The 13899-nt window shown below is 44.1% G+C and overlaps 1 protein-coding gene across 1 annotated transcript in view; it reads right to left on the reverse strand.

The window, feature by feature from the left end:
* LOC112221660 (fidgetin-like protein 2) overlaps positions 1-13628 on the reverse strand; it is a 30626-nt gene extending 16998 nt beyond the window's left edge. The window contains 2 exon segments of the mRNA XM_024383872.2: positions 8828-8987; positions 13459-13628. Coding sequence (XP_024239640.2) covers positions 8828-8852 — 25 coding nt within the window. The 5' untranslated portion in view covers positions 8853-8987; positions 13459-13628.
* Between the last annotated feature and the right edge of the window lie 271 nt (positions 13629-13899).

The raw sequence follows: 13899 nt of genomic DNA on the forward strand, positions 1-13899 counted from the left end.
TTTGATTTATGATGCTAATATCCAGCATGCTTATCGGGTTGAGGTGGTTCTTCTCCTGCATACTGGGGCTCTACCCTAAAAACACCAATCTACCCACAGCCATGTTTCACCGGACGACAGTGTCACGGAGAGAGTCAGTCGGACCGCATGAAATCACTGATCTACCAATAACTTTGCATCCCTATTAACCACTCTCTTGCTCCTCTGTAGTTTGTCAGACAGTAACAGAAAACCTTCAACCTATTGGTAAGAGCTACTCTCTCTCTCTCTCTTCTCTCTCTCTCTCTCTCTCTCTCCTTTATTCCCCAAACATCCATCAGAGGAAGATATATGTGTGTTACCAATTCAAGACGAAGTGGATAAACATCATAAAAAGGAAAGTTGACATGATGAGATCAGATCTTAATGTATGTTCAGTAATGGTCCATCTGATGATATTGTGTGCAGCAGCAGCAGCAGCAAATCCCATTTAAAGTCTACAGTCTTTATTATACAGACTCATGTACTACACTCTCAAAAAAATCGGGAACCCCTCTGAAATACTCTCTATGGACAGGGAGATTGTAGGAGCGGACACACAGAGGTTTTAGATAGCCACCATGTCGATTCTCTCTCAGGCAACTGACACACCAACACACCCACCCTCTCTCTCTCTCTCTCTCTCTCTCTCTCTCTCTCTCTCTCTCTCTCTCTCGCTCTCCCTCTCGCTTGTCATTTTAGAAAACAACCCTTCCCATCCCCCATGCTTGCTACCCTGCTACCCTGCCTCACACATGTCCACAAATGGTAGAGCCCACAGCCGCTTCTCCCCAACCCCATTTAAGAAAAACAGGGTCCGTATACAGTGCCTATGCAGTGCCTTCAAACCTCTTGACTTTTTCCACATTTTGTTGTGTTACAGCCTGATTGTAATTTAGATTTTAATAGTCACTGGCCTACACATAATTTTAAAGTGGAATTGTGTTTTTCGATTTTAAAAATGAATGAATTAATAATGAATAGCTGAAATGTTTTGAGTTAATAAGTGTTATACCCCTTTTTTATGGCAAGTTTAAATAAGTTTAGTCCAAAAAATGTGCTTAACAAGTCACATGATAAGTTGCGTGGACTCACTCTGCGTGCAATAATAGTGTTTAACATGATTTTTGAATGACTACCTCATCTCTGTACCCCACACATACAATTATCTGTAAGGTCCCTCAGTCAAGCAGTGAAATTCAAACACAGACTGAACCACAAAGACCAGGGAGGTTTTCCAATGCCTTGCAAAGAAGGGCACCTATTGGTAGATGGGTGAAAAAAATGGCAGACATTGAATATACTTTGTGCCTGGTGTAGTTATTAATTACACTTTGGATGTGTATCAACACACCCAGTCACTACAAAGATAGTTGACAGAGAGGAAATTAGCAAAGATTTCACTTTTTGTCCTGAATACAAAATGTTATGTTTGAGGAAAATCCAATACAACTCATTGCTGAGTATCAGTCTCCATATTTTCAAGCACAATAGAGGCTGCATCATGTTATGGGTATGCTAGTATTCATTACGGACTGGGGAGTTTTTCAGGATAAAAATTAACAGAATGGAGCTAAGCACAGGCAAAATCCTAGTGGAAAACTGCTTTCTCCCAGACACTGGGAGAGGAATTCACCTTTCAGCAGGACAATAACCTAAAACACAACGCCAAATACGAAAATGGGTGTCTAGCAATGCTCAACAACCAATTTGACAGAGCTTGAAGAATTCTGAAAATAATAATTGGTAAACAATGCAGGTGTGAAAAGTTCTTAGAGACTTACCCAGAAAGACTCACAGCTGTAATCGTTGCCAAAAGGGCTTCTACAAATACTTATGTAAATGAGATATTTCTGTATTTCATTTTCAAGAAAATTGCTAAAATGTCTAAAACCATGTTTTCCATTCATCATTATGGGGTATTGTGTGTAGATGGGTGAGATATATATATATATTTTTTAATCAATGTTGAATTCAGTCGGTAACACAACAAGATGTAGAATAGGTCAAGGAGTATGAATACTTTCTGAAGGCACTGTATGGGCAGGGCCGACCCTAGCCTTTTGGGACCCCTAAGCTACACTTTGTTTATAACTAATTTCATGCAATTCTACTCATTTTGCCATGGAGCGAAGAGAAAAACGTACAATTTTACAGCTAATTTCCTACAATTATACACATTTTGACATAGGGTTAAGAGACATTTTTGCAGTTTTAAAGCTCATTTCCTGCAATTCTATGATAGTGGGGGGCTCCTGGAGGTCAGGGCAGTAATTTGACCATGATTACATCTAGTTTAGATAGCTGGCTAGACTAATTTACAATGTAAAAAATATTTGCTGACATGGGCTTATTGAGTGACTGTCAGGCTCTGACATAGCAAGAGAAAAACTGATGTTGCACAACCAAATTTCACCTTGTTTATTCTAATTCTTAACAGACCCCGACTGAGTTCCTTTTTGGGGGCTAATGGCTGGGGGCCCTAACTGACCGCTTATGTCACTTGTGGCCAGGGCCGGCCGTGTGTGTGTGTGTGTGGCTGCAGGCAGGAGGAGGCTTCAGGGTGTGTGTTCTCCACTAATAAATCAAAGAACAGCAGGTCCAAAGGCTCTGTGATGACCAATCAGCACCTCCATCTGTCTCCCTCCTTGGCCTCCTCCCTCCTCCTCCTCCTCCTTTATATCTCCCTTCTCCCACTATTCATTCTATCTCTCTAACTCTCTCTCCCTCTCTCCCTCTCCCTCTCTCCCTCTCCCAGTCCCTCTCTCTCCCTCTCCCTCTCTTTCTCTCTCTCTCCTCTCTCTCTCTCCCTCTCCCTCTCCCTCTCCCTCTCCCTCTCTTTCCCTCTCTCCCTCTCCCTCCCTCCCTCTCCCTCTCCCTCTCCCTCTCCCTCTCCCTCTCCCTCTCCCTCTCCCTCTCCCTCTCCCTCTCCCTCTCCCTCTCCCTCTCCCTCTCCTCCCTCCCTCCCTCTCTCTCCCTCTCCCTCTCCCTCTCCCTCTCCCTCCCCTCTCCTCTCCCTCTCCCTCTCCCTCTCCCTCTCCCTCCTCTCCCTCCCTCCCTCTCTCCCTCTCCCTCTCCCTCTCCCTCTCCCTCTCCCTCTCCCTCTCCCTCTCCCTCTCCCTCTCCCCTCTCCCTCTCCCTCTCCCTCTCCCTCTCCCTCTCTCTCCCTCCCTCCCTCCCCTCCCTCTCTCTCCCTCTCTCTCCCTCTCCCTCTCCCTCTCCCTCTCCTCTCTCTCCCTCTTCTTCTCTCCCTCTCCCTCTCTCCATCTCTCTCTCTCCTCTCCCTCTCCCTCTCCCTCTCTCTCCCTCTCCCTCCTTTCTCCCTCTCCCTCTCTCTCCCTCTCCCTCCCTCTCCCTTTCCCTTTCCCTCTCTCTCTCTCTCCCTCTCCCTCTCCCTCTCCCTCTCTCTCTCTCTCTCTCTCCTCTCTCTCCCTCTCTCTCTCCCTCTCCCTCTCTCCCTCTCCCTTTCTCCCTCTCTCTCTTTCTCTCTCCCTGCCCTCTGCTTTGACCACATGGACAACAGCTATGAGATTTGTTAGCACACACACTCACAACACTAAATATGTAAAAGCTCACAATGAAATACTGTTATGTAAACTGAAAAAAATGTTAATACAACGCTACTTACACAGTTGTTGGAGCAACTCAATGATGTCGTGGTGTGTTTTACGATACGTATGCTGTACATTACTAATGGATTGCTAACGATGAAGGTAGTTTGCGTTATTTCTCACGTAAGGTCATTTGCTAATTCGCCACCATGGTGTGAACTGTGAAAGACGGTGAGTGTCATTGTTCAGGTTGAATTCTGCTGCCTCAGAACCCTTGTGAAGTGTGTGTGTGTGTGTGTGTGAGTGCGTGTGTGAGTGCGTGTGTGGGTGCCTCTTAATTGGGCACTTAATGGTAGCGAAGGTCTCCATAATGAGCTGGTGAACCCAGGGAGAGATTGACGCCTGGTTGTGCTAAGCTGGGCTAGGGACCACAACCCTCTACCCCATATCTGGACATACACACACTTGTATGCATGCAAGAACACAATTTAAACACATATGCACGTAAGCACTCATGTAAGACTGAGCGCACACATGCACACACGCACATACAAACGCACACCCACAAACGCGCACACACACACAACACACACACACACACACACACACACACACACACACACACACACACACACACACACACACACACACACACACACACACACACACACACACACACACACACACACACACACACACACACACTGTGCTGGGGGCTAATTAGAGCCCATTCACACTCCTCACTAATGATCCCAGCCTCTCATTCACACAGAAACTTCAGCGGGCTCTGTGTTTATTCAAGGGTGTCCTGGGGCCCTTCACTGCACCATCCAATACACCACCCATAACACTACTCTCTATGCTGGTCCAACCTGGACTAGAACAGATATATGCTGGAGCCATGCTCCATTCTTGGTCCTCTCACTATACTGGATGCCAGTAGAAACGTGTGCTTTTCCTGTGCTTTCCATTTTCAAAACATGTGCTTTTCTTTCAAACTTATAATGTCGCTCAGACCAGATTGACTCGCTTTAAAGAGTGACCGACCTGGGGAGCAATGAGTAAGAGGGGTGGTAGGCAGATACACGTGGGAGCCATGCTCCAAACTGGTCCTTCGGGGGGGGGGGGGTCTCCTTATTTCAAACAGCTCCATGACTCAAATCAGCCCAGCTTTCATGGGTCAAGTTGTTCTTAGAGAGGGAGAGAAAACACGAGAGAGAGTGTATGCGAGGGAGAGAGAGAGAACGAGAGAACAAAATGAGAAAACGAGAGAGTAAAGAGAGAGTGGGGTCACAGAAAGGAGAGCTATAAAATCTGCCGGATCTGAGTAGCTGCTCTAATCTACTCCGAGTCAGGCCAGGCAGGCATATGTGCGTCGGTGGGTTGAAAAGAAAAGGTATCCCTTCACCAACAGCAGTGGGGGCTCCCAGCAACAAGAGTTAGGGCACTCCTGGGTTGCCGGCCTGGGACTGATTTAGGAGCCTGTTTGAAGTGCAGATTACAGATTCTTTACACCAAATCCCTCCAGGAGTATTTATGGCCCCTGGAATCTCTCTCAGGTTTCCTTCAGGTCCGGCCCTAGCTGCCACGCCCAGCTTGGGGTCTCCTGGACAGGGGAGAGAGAGCCACGAGCCAGGGGTTAGGGACTAAGGCCAGACGGACTAACACAGAGGCGATGTGAGGGAAAAGGGAAGGTGAATAAAAGATCTATTCTCTATCTGGAAAGAGTGCATTTGTGCAGTGTGTGTGTGTGTGTGTGTGTGTGTGTGTGTGTGTGTGTGTGTGTGTGTGTGTGTGTGTGTGTGTGTGCCATGCATGTGTGTTCATCTAGATCTAAGAACGCTCTCTATGGGCACATAGAGTAGCACAGAGTGTGTGAATACTATGCTAAACAGACTGGGCTGAAATGCCAGTGCTAGGAGTCAGAAGAAACGTTAAAACGTAGGAATGTTCCTTCTGTCTTCCCCACCAAGAGAATTCTGACATATAGGCGAGATTGTTCACATGTACGCAACATACATTAAGCCTCCTCTTCACATGATCTGTGTCCTGAAGAATCATGAAGAAACTGTCAATAAAATAATAGAGAGAGAGAGAGGTAGAGAGAGGGAATGGGGAGGGAGGGAGAGAGAGAAACCACGCACAACCACAGCACGACAGAGCTTCTCTTCTAATGAATGGCCTGAAGCTCTACTACAGTCACACTACAAGAAAACCTGTATTATGTGTGCAGAGGCAGAGCCAGCCGAGACCATTTAAGACAAACGCCCAATATTTGGTGTGTTGAATGAGTCCAGTGAAAGAAAGCTGTGTCCCGTAGTCAAGAGGAATTCGAAGGCATTCAAAATACTCCACCAGTAGTTTGTGACATTCTTGGATCTACATGTTCTGAGGGGAGCAGAGGAGAGCGTTGATTGGTCAGTCAGTGTGGTCTGCCTGGTTACAAGGACCGGATGGAACTCAGTTAATAACAGTTCTGACATCAGTAAGAACATGATCTACCAACTGAACTACCACATGTCATAAAATATGATTACACATAAGATATTCTATTAAGTCAGTTAGGGGCAGCAACTGTAAAACATTTATTTTTTCATATAACAATAAGGTCAGACCTTTATTAGTGATCTGGCAACATTTCTGACTTCTGGTAACGTCAGGACATTACCAGAAGTCTCAGCCACTGTCTGTCACCAAGGGAGTACCCCAAGGCTCGATCCTAGACCCCACGCTCTTCTCCATTTACATCAATAACATAGCTCAGGCAGTAGGAAGCTCTCTTATCTATTTATATGCAGCTGATAGTCTTATACTCAGCTGGTCCCTCCCAAGATGTTGTGTTAAATGCTTTACAGCAAAGTATTCTTAGTGTCCAACAAGCTTTCTCTGCCCTTAACACTGTTCTGAACACCTCCAAAACAAAAGTAATGTTGTTCGGTAAGAAAAATGCCCCTCTCCCCACTGGTGTGATTACTATCTCTGAGTGTTTAGAGCTTGAGGTAGTCACCTCATAACAAGTACCTGGGAGTATGGCTAGATGGTACACTGTCCTTCTCTCAGCACATATCCAAGCTGCAGGCTAAGTTAAATCTAGACTTCCTCTATCTTAATCACTCCTCTTTCACCCCAACTGCCAAACTAACCTTGATTCAGATGACCATCCTACCCATGCTAGATTTCAGAGACGTAATATATAGATCGGCAGGTAAGGGTGCCTCTTGAGTGGCTAGACGTTCTTTACCATTCGGCCATCAGATTTGCCACCAGTTTTCCTTATAGGACACATCACTGCACTCTATACTCCTCTGTAAACTGGTCATCTCTGTATACCCAGCGCAAGACCCACTAGTTGATGCTTATTTATAAAAACCTTTTAGGCCTCACTCCCCCCTATCTGAGATATCTACTGCAACCCTCATCCTCCACATACGACACCCTTTCTGCCAGTCACATCCTGTTAAATAGCTAGCAGACAATTACATTTAAAGAAAGAACAAGAAACTGAATTTCACAACAAATACTTTAGTTTCTCTAATTGCAAAGTTTGTCCAGGTTAAATTCCTATCAGCACACTCCCACAAAGACCACAATAAATACTACCGCTCCTCAACATACTCCAGATTGCTAGAAAAGGGATTTATTCCAAGCTATTATGAAGTAATACTTTTTAAATTGGCCATTTTGTTCGATTTCGACCTCTTTTCTTGTAACTGTCATGCCAATAAAGCTCCTTTGAGTCGAGTTAAAGAGCAGGGAGAAAAGGAGCTCTTGAAATGCAGAGAGAAGCAGCAGCCCCATGCTGGCAGCCAAACAATGCTTTTGTGGAGAGACAGAGAGGCAGAGAGGCGAGAGAGGGAGAGCGGTAGAGTGGAGGAGAGGCAGAGAGAAAGAGAGGCGGAAGAGTAGAGAGGGAGAGAGAGAGAGAGAGAGAGGGAGAGCGGTAGGAGAGGAGGAGAGGCAGAGAGGCAGAGAGGCGGAAGAGTAGAGAGAGAGAGAGAGAGAGAGAGAGAGAGAGAGAGAGGGAGAGAGAGAGAGAGAGAGAGAGGAGAGAGAGAGGCAGAGAGGCGGAAGAGTAGAGAGAGAGAGAGAGAGGAGGGAGAGCGGTAGAGAGGAGTAGAGGCAGAGAGGCAGAGAGGCGGAAGAGTAGAGAGAGAGAGAGAGAGGGAGAGCGGTAGAGAGGAGGAGAGACAGAGAGGCGGAAGAGTAGAGAGGGAGAGCGGTAGAGAGGAGGAGAGGCAGAGAGGAAGAGAAAGAGAGAGAGACTATTTGCACATCGTTATAACACTGTACATGGCCATAATATGACATTTGAAACGCCTCTATTCCTTTGACACTTTTATGAGTGTAATGTTATCTGTTCATTTTTTATTGTTTATTTCACTATTGTTTTTCTGTTTCACTTGCTTTGGCAAGGTAAACATATGTTTCCCATGCCAATAAAGCCATTTGAATTGAACTGAGAGGCAGAGATGTAAAGGGGAAGGGAAACAGAGAGTGAGAGAGCAGAGGCAGAGGGAGGGAGAAAGAGAGAGAGAGAGAGAGAGAGAGAGAGAGAGAGAGAGATTGAGGAAAGCTTTGACTATGTACATATTCAGTGAGCATAGCTTTGCTATTGAGAGAGGCCGCCGTAGGCAGACCTGGCTCTCGAGAAAAGACAGGTTATGCGCCCACTGCTCACAAAATGAGGTGGAAACTGAGCTGCACTTTCCTAACCTCCTGCCAAATGGACACGTCAGTCATCAGGTCAGCGTTAAAGGGAAAGAGAGGGAAGGGGAAGAGAGAGGGAGAGGGGGAGGCAGCAGTGACCACTGTGGTAGCCTAAACCCCGAACCAGAGGAGGACTGACTGAGGTTTGTGAAATGACACTGTCAGAACCACAGGGTTTCTGCTGCTCAAGCCATCCCCACTGCAATCTCTTCTCTCTCTTCCTCTTTCCTTTCCTTATTTTCCTCCTTGTGATGGAACGTTAAGACAGGGCCAATGTTCGACCGTGGCCAGGAAAGTAACACTGAGTGCATTCAGAGTGCACTAGAAGGTACAGGCAGCTGCTGGAGCCAACACTCTCAAAACCTTTCATAACTAGCTTCCTCTTCTGTTTACAATTACTGTACAGAGTGAAAACCATACCCTTAGATTGTTTGAGAACACCTGAGAATTCAAAATCTGCTCAGGTGGCAATGTAGTGTACTTACTACTGATATGTATCACGAAAAGCAGTGTACTTACTACAATATAGGGGATAAGTGTAGGGTACTTACTATAGGGGACAATAGGACTCAGCATTCTGTGGAGCTGGTCTCAGTTAGGAGGAGAGTGGGACTGTGAGAGAATAGCAGGAGCCAGGTCGAGGTTAGCGTCTGTCCGCCTGTAGTCCATCACTGGGGTTGGCTGCTGGTACTGACACTACTACACCCAGCCCTGGAGAAGGAGAGGAGAGACAGCTACAGACCAGTTACAGCTGCACAATGTCTCTGTACGAACATGCACACACATGCACAAATGTACGCGAGCAAGCACGAGACCAATTAAAAACCTAAACACACAACATAAGTTGAAAAATTCCTTCACAAGCAAAAGAAAAAACTAGCAGCCTACAAGTCGAAGAAAAACCCAAACACGCACGTGCACACTCCCACAGGCTGTCTCCCAAATTGAGGCACACACACGCACGCACGCACGCACGCACGCACGCATGCAAACACACACACACACACACACACACACACACACACACACACACACACACACACACACACACACACACACACACACACACACACACACACACACACACACACGCACACACACACACACACACACACACACACACACACACACACACACACACACAAGGTATTCATTAGACAGAGACAGGCAGGAAGGGAAACAGAGCATTAAGCTGATTGTGAGGCTGTGGCCATAGCTTTAAAGAGGGATTTCTTAATCTGACTGCCTCACAGAAAGACCCATAATACCAATCCTCTCTGTGCATTAGCTGAGACCAGTTGAGGCTGAGATGCACACAACTGCTCTGTTGCTCTGTAGGTTAGCTAGGGCTGTAAAGATTGCATTTCTAATGAGCCTAAACACATTTATGGCAGTAGAATTAGTCCAAATGATGAGGAGAAACAATGGTTCCTACAACAACGTTTGACTGACAGCACATGTTCGATTTTAACTGACTTGTTTTACAGATTTTGGATATACTTTTGATACAAAATGAAAGACAACTCACAATGCTGCTATGTTCTAAGAGTACTCAAAAATACAATCCCCCAAATGTATAAAACACATAAAACATTTGAAGACAGACATTTTAATTTGTTGCTCTTTTTTTAAAAACCTTTTTTAACCAAATATTTCATTTCTGAAGGTTGGAGATAATAAATGTCAAGCATTTCTAGGGAAGTAAATGTAACCAGAAGAATTGTATTTTAATCCTGTAATTTATATCTTTATTTTTCCAATATGACTTTAGCTTCTCTAACAGCCCCAGGACAATATCAGGTCACAGAGAATGAAACAGATAATACAATGCCTTCAGAAAGTATTCACACCACTTTACTTTTGACACTTTTTGTTGTGTTACAGCCTGAATATAAAATGGATTAAATGTAGGTTTTGTGTCACTAATCTACACACAATACCCCATAATGTCAAAGAGGAATTTTGTTTGTAATTATTTTTGGAAATGAATAAAAAATAAAAAAGCTGAAATGTCTTCAGTCAATAAGTATTCAACCCCGTTGCTATGGCAAGCCTAAATAAGTTCAGGGGTAAAAATGTGCTTAACAAATCACATAATAAGTTGCATGGACTCATTCTGTGTTCATTAATAGTGGTTAACATGATTTTTGAATGACTACACATCTCTGTACCCCACACACACAAAGTAAGGTCCCTCAATTGAGTCGTTAACTTCAAGCACAGATTCAACCACAAAGACCAGGGAGGTTTTTCAATGCCTCACAAAGAAGAACACTTATTGGTAGATGTGTAAGAATTCGAAAAGCAGTCACTGAATAACCCTTTGAGGATGGTGCAGTTATTAATTAGGCTGTGGAGGATCAATCAATACACCCAGTCACTACAAAGATGCAGGCATCCTTCCTAACTCAGTTGCCAGAGAGGAAGGAAACTGCTCAGGGATTTCACCATGAGGCCATTGGTGATTTTAGAACAGTTACAGTGTTGAATGGTTGTGACCTAAAACACAAGGCCAAATCTACACTGGAGCTGCTTACCAAGACAACATTGAATGTTCCTGAGTGGCCTAGTTACAGTTTTGACTTAAATCGGCATGAATATCTAGGGCAAGGCTGTCTAGCAATAGAGCCCCACTCTGGATGTGCCATAATACCCATAAAACCTAGTGGTCAAACAGGGAAATGGTTCCAATCGTTTTTTCACCATTCATTTTTTTCCCATAGGGGATTTTAGAAACACTTACAATAAGGTCTGTGTTTCTTGTAGACTTACCCTGGTGTGACGTTTTGATAACCATGTAAATCTCTCTCGGACAAGGTGTCTTTTATCAATATATTAGGCTTTATTTACTCTCAGATTATAAAATGCTAATTGGCATCAAAGTAGACATCATGCAAGACTACAAATCCCTGCAAGCTCCTGCATGCCATCTCTAGCTGACACCTTTACTAACAGGTATTGTGTCAATTTAAAACTTGCACAAGGACAGTTCACAGAATTGCCAATTTATGAATTACTACATTTAGCTAACATTAGATAGCTAACCCAGAGGTTCTTACCATTGTCTCGATTCGGCAGTCTTGTCCAGATCATCATGGCATTTGTAGTTTTTTATGACAGCCACATTAGCAACTAATTATTGTTTCATTTTGCAAGGGGGTAAATACAGGTGAACATCTTGATAAAAGTAATCTTGTCCTAGAGAGATTTACACTGTTATCAAAATGTCACGCCATGGTAAGCCTGCACGAAACACAGACCTTATTTTAAGTGTTTCTATAATCCCCTATGGGAAAAATGAATGGTGGAAAAACTATTGGAACCATTTCCTTGTTTGACCACAAGGTTTTACGGGTATTCTGACTCATACTATGGTACTCTATGATCAACAACCAACTTATTTTATTCTTTTTTTAACTAGGCAAGTCAGTTAAGAACAAATTCTTATTTTCAATGACAGCCTAGAAACAGTGGGTTTAGCTGCCTGTTCAGGGGCAGAATGACAGATTTGTACCTTGTCAGCTCGGGGGTTTGAACTTGCAACCTTCTGGTTACTAGTCCAACGCTCAACCACTAGGCTATCCTGCCGCCCCAACTTGACAGAGCTTGAAGAATTTCAAAAAGAATAATGGGAAAATATTGTACAATCCAGGGTGCAAAACTCTCAAAGACTTACCCAAAATTTCTCACATCTGTAATCGATTGCCAATGATGTTTCGAACATGTATTGTCACCTTCTAATCAAGATATATTAATGGTTTATTTTTCATAATTTTTTTAAATAAATGTTTCTTCCACTTTTACATTCAGAGTAATTTTGTGTGGATATCGGAAAAAAAAGACAATTCAATCCCACTTTGTAACACAACAAAATGCGAAAAAGTCGGGGAGTGTGAATACATTCTGAAGGCCCTGTACATAACCACGCCAAACACACTATGTCAGGTCTCAGACATTGTACATAACCACGCCAAACACACTATGTCAGGTCTCAGACATTGTACATAACCACGCCAAACACACTATGTCAGGTCTCAGACATTGTACATAACCACGCCAAACACACTATGTCAGGTCTCAGACATTGTACATAACCACGCCAAACACACTATGTCAGGTCTCAGACATTGTACATAACCACGCCAAACACACTATGTCAGGTCTCAGACATTGTACATAACCACGCCAAACACACTATGTCAGGTCTCAGACATTGTACATAACCACGCCAAACACACTATGTCAGGTCTCAGACATTGTACATAACCACGCCAAACACACTATGTCAGGTCTCAGACATTGTACATAACCACGCCAAACACACTATGTCAGGTCTCAGACATTGCAACATATTTGAAGGACTTGGATCTCAAAACCTAATGCACACATTCCACAGACTATTTCAAAGCAGCTAGAAGATACTAGGCTAAATATAGAAAAATGTCTGTTGACAGTCAGAATTAACATACGCAATTTTCTATTACAGTCATGACCAAATAAAAAAAATGCTAAACCAATTTTTTAACAACTTAAAAATACAACATTCCATGAATATCCAAAATCTGTACAAATGTGGATTTCAGCATGTTTCATGAATCCAATGAAGAGCATGAAACTCTACGCACAACAGTAAAACAATTACCATCCAATCATATGGAAGTTAATATTATGCAATAACCACAATATGGCACAACTATCCCTAACCTACAGGCTACACAAGAGTTCTGCCTTAAGTGGGTTGAACTGATTTCACTTCTCCTGACACACACATCTCTAAATTAGCTTTTTTCCCCCCCACATAGACTAATTTCTAAAAGCAGACAATTGCTTTGCATGGTTCTGTAAATAGTATTCGAATCTATAAACAGTGCAGGCAATGGCAAAGAATTATAGAAAGAGATATAGAGAGGTAAGAGAGAGGGCAGAGAAACACACAGGGGCTAAGCAGACGGACAGATAGACAGAAGACCAGGAGGTGTTGAGGTTGGGGGATGTACATAGTGGCCAGTGGCCAAAGACAAGTCAACACTTCCTTCACTTCACTCATTTACAACTCTAGAGATAGGGCCAAGTCAAACACACAGACAGCAGCCGCCACCTACCACACTACAGTATAAACACAACACAGTGCAGCCACGACACTACAACACACTGAGACAGAGGAGAGAGAAGCTGTTCTTACCTATTCATGCCAGCATGTACTCTTTCTAGCAGATCTTAATCAGCAGTTAGATAATCCTGTGGAGCAGAGAGCAGAGAGCAGAGTGTGTGTTCACTGCTAGGCTTTTTTTCCACAACTCAACTCAACTCTCTCTCTCTCTCGCTCTCGCCCTCGCCCTCGCTCTCACTCTTTCTTTCTCTCTCTCTCTCTCTCTCTCTCTCTCTCTCTCTCTGCCAGTGACAACAGAGTGCACACACAATTCCCCTCCCCCATTGTTCCCATCCCCCTCTCCCCTCTCCCCTCCCTCCCTCCCTCCCTCCCTCCTCTCTCTCTCTCTCTCTCTCTCTCTCTCTCTCTCTCTCTTTATGTTAAATGTATTTAAGCAGGGCAAGAGAGAATGAGAGGGGGCAGAAGGGAAAGGGGAGTTGACCAATCATGCTTGAGAGAGAGGGCTTGTATTCT

This window comes from Oncorhynchus tshawytscha, linkage group LG22, assembly GCF_018296145.1.
Source record: "Oncorhynchus tshawytscha isolate Ot180627B linkage group LG22, Otsh_v2.0, whole genome shotgun sequence".
NCBI classification, from domain to species: domain Eukaryota; kingdom Metazoa; phylum Chordata; class Actinopteri; order Salmoniformes; family Salmonidae; genus Oncorhynchus; species Oncorhynchus tshawytscha.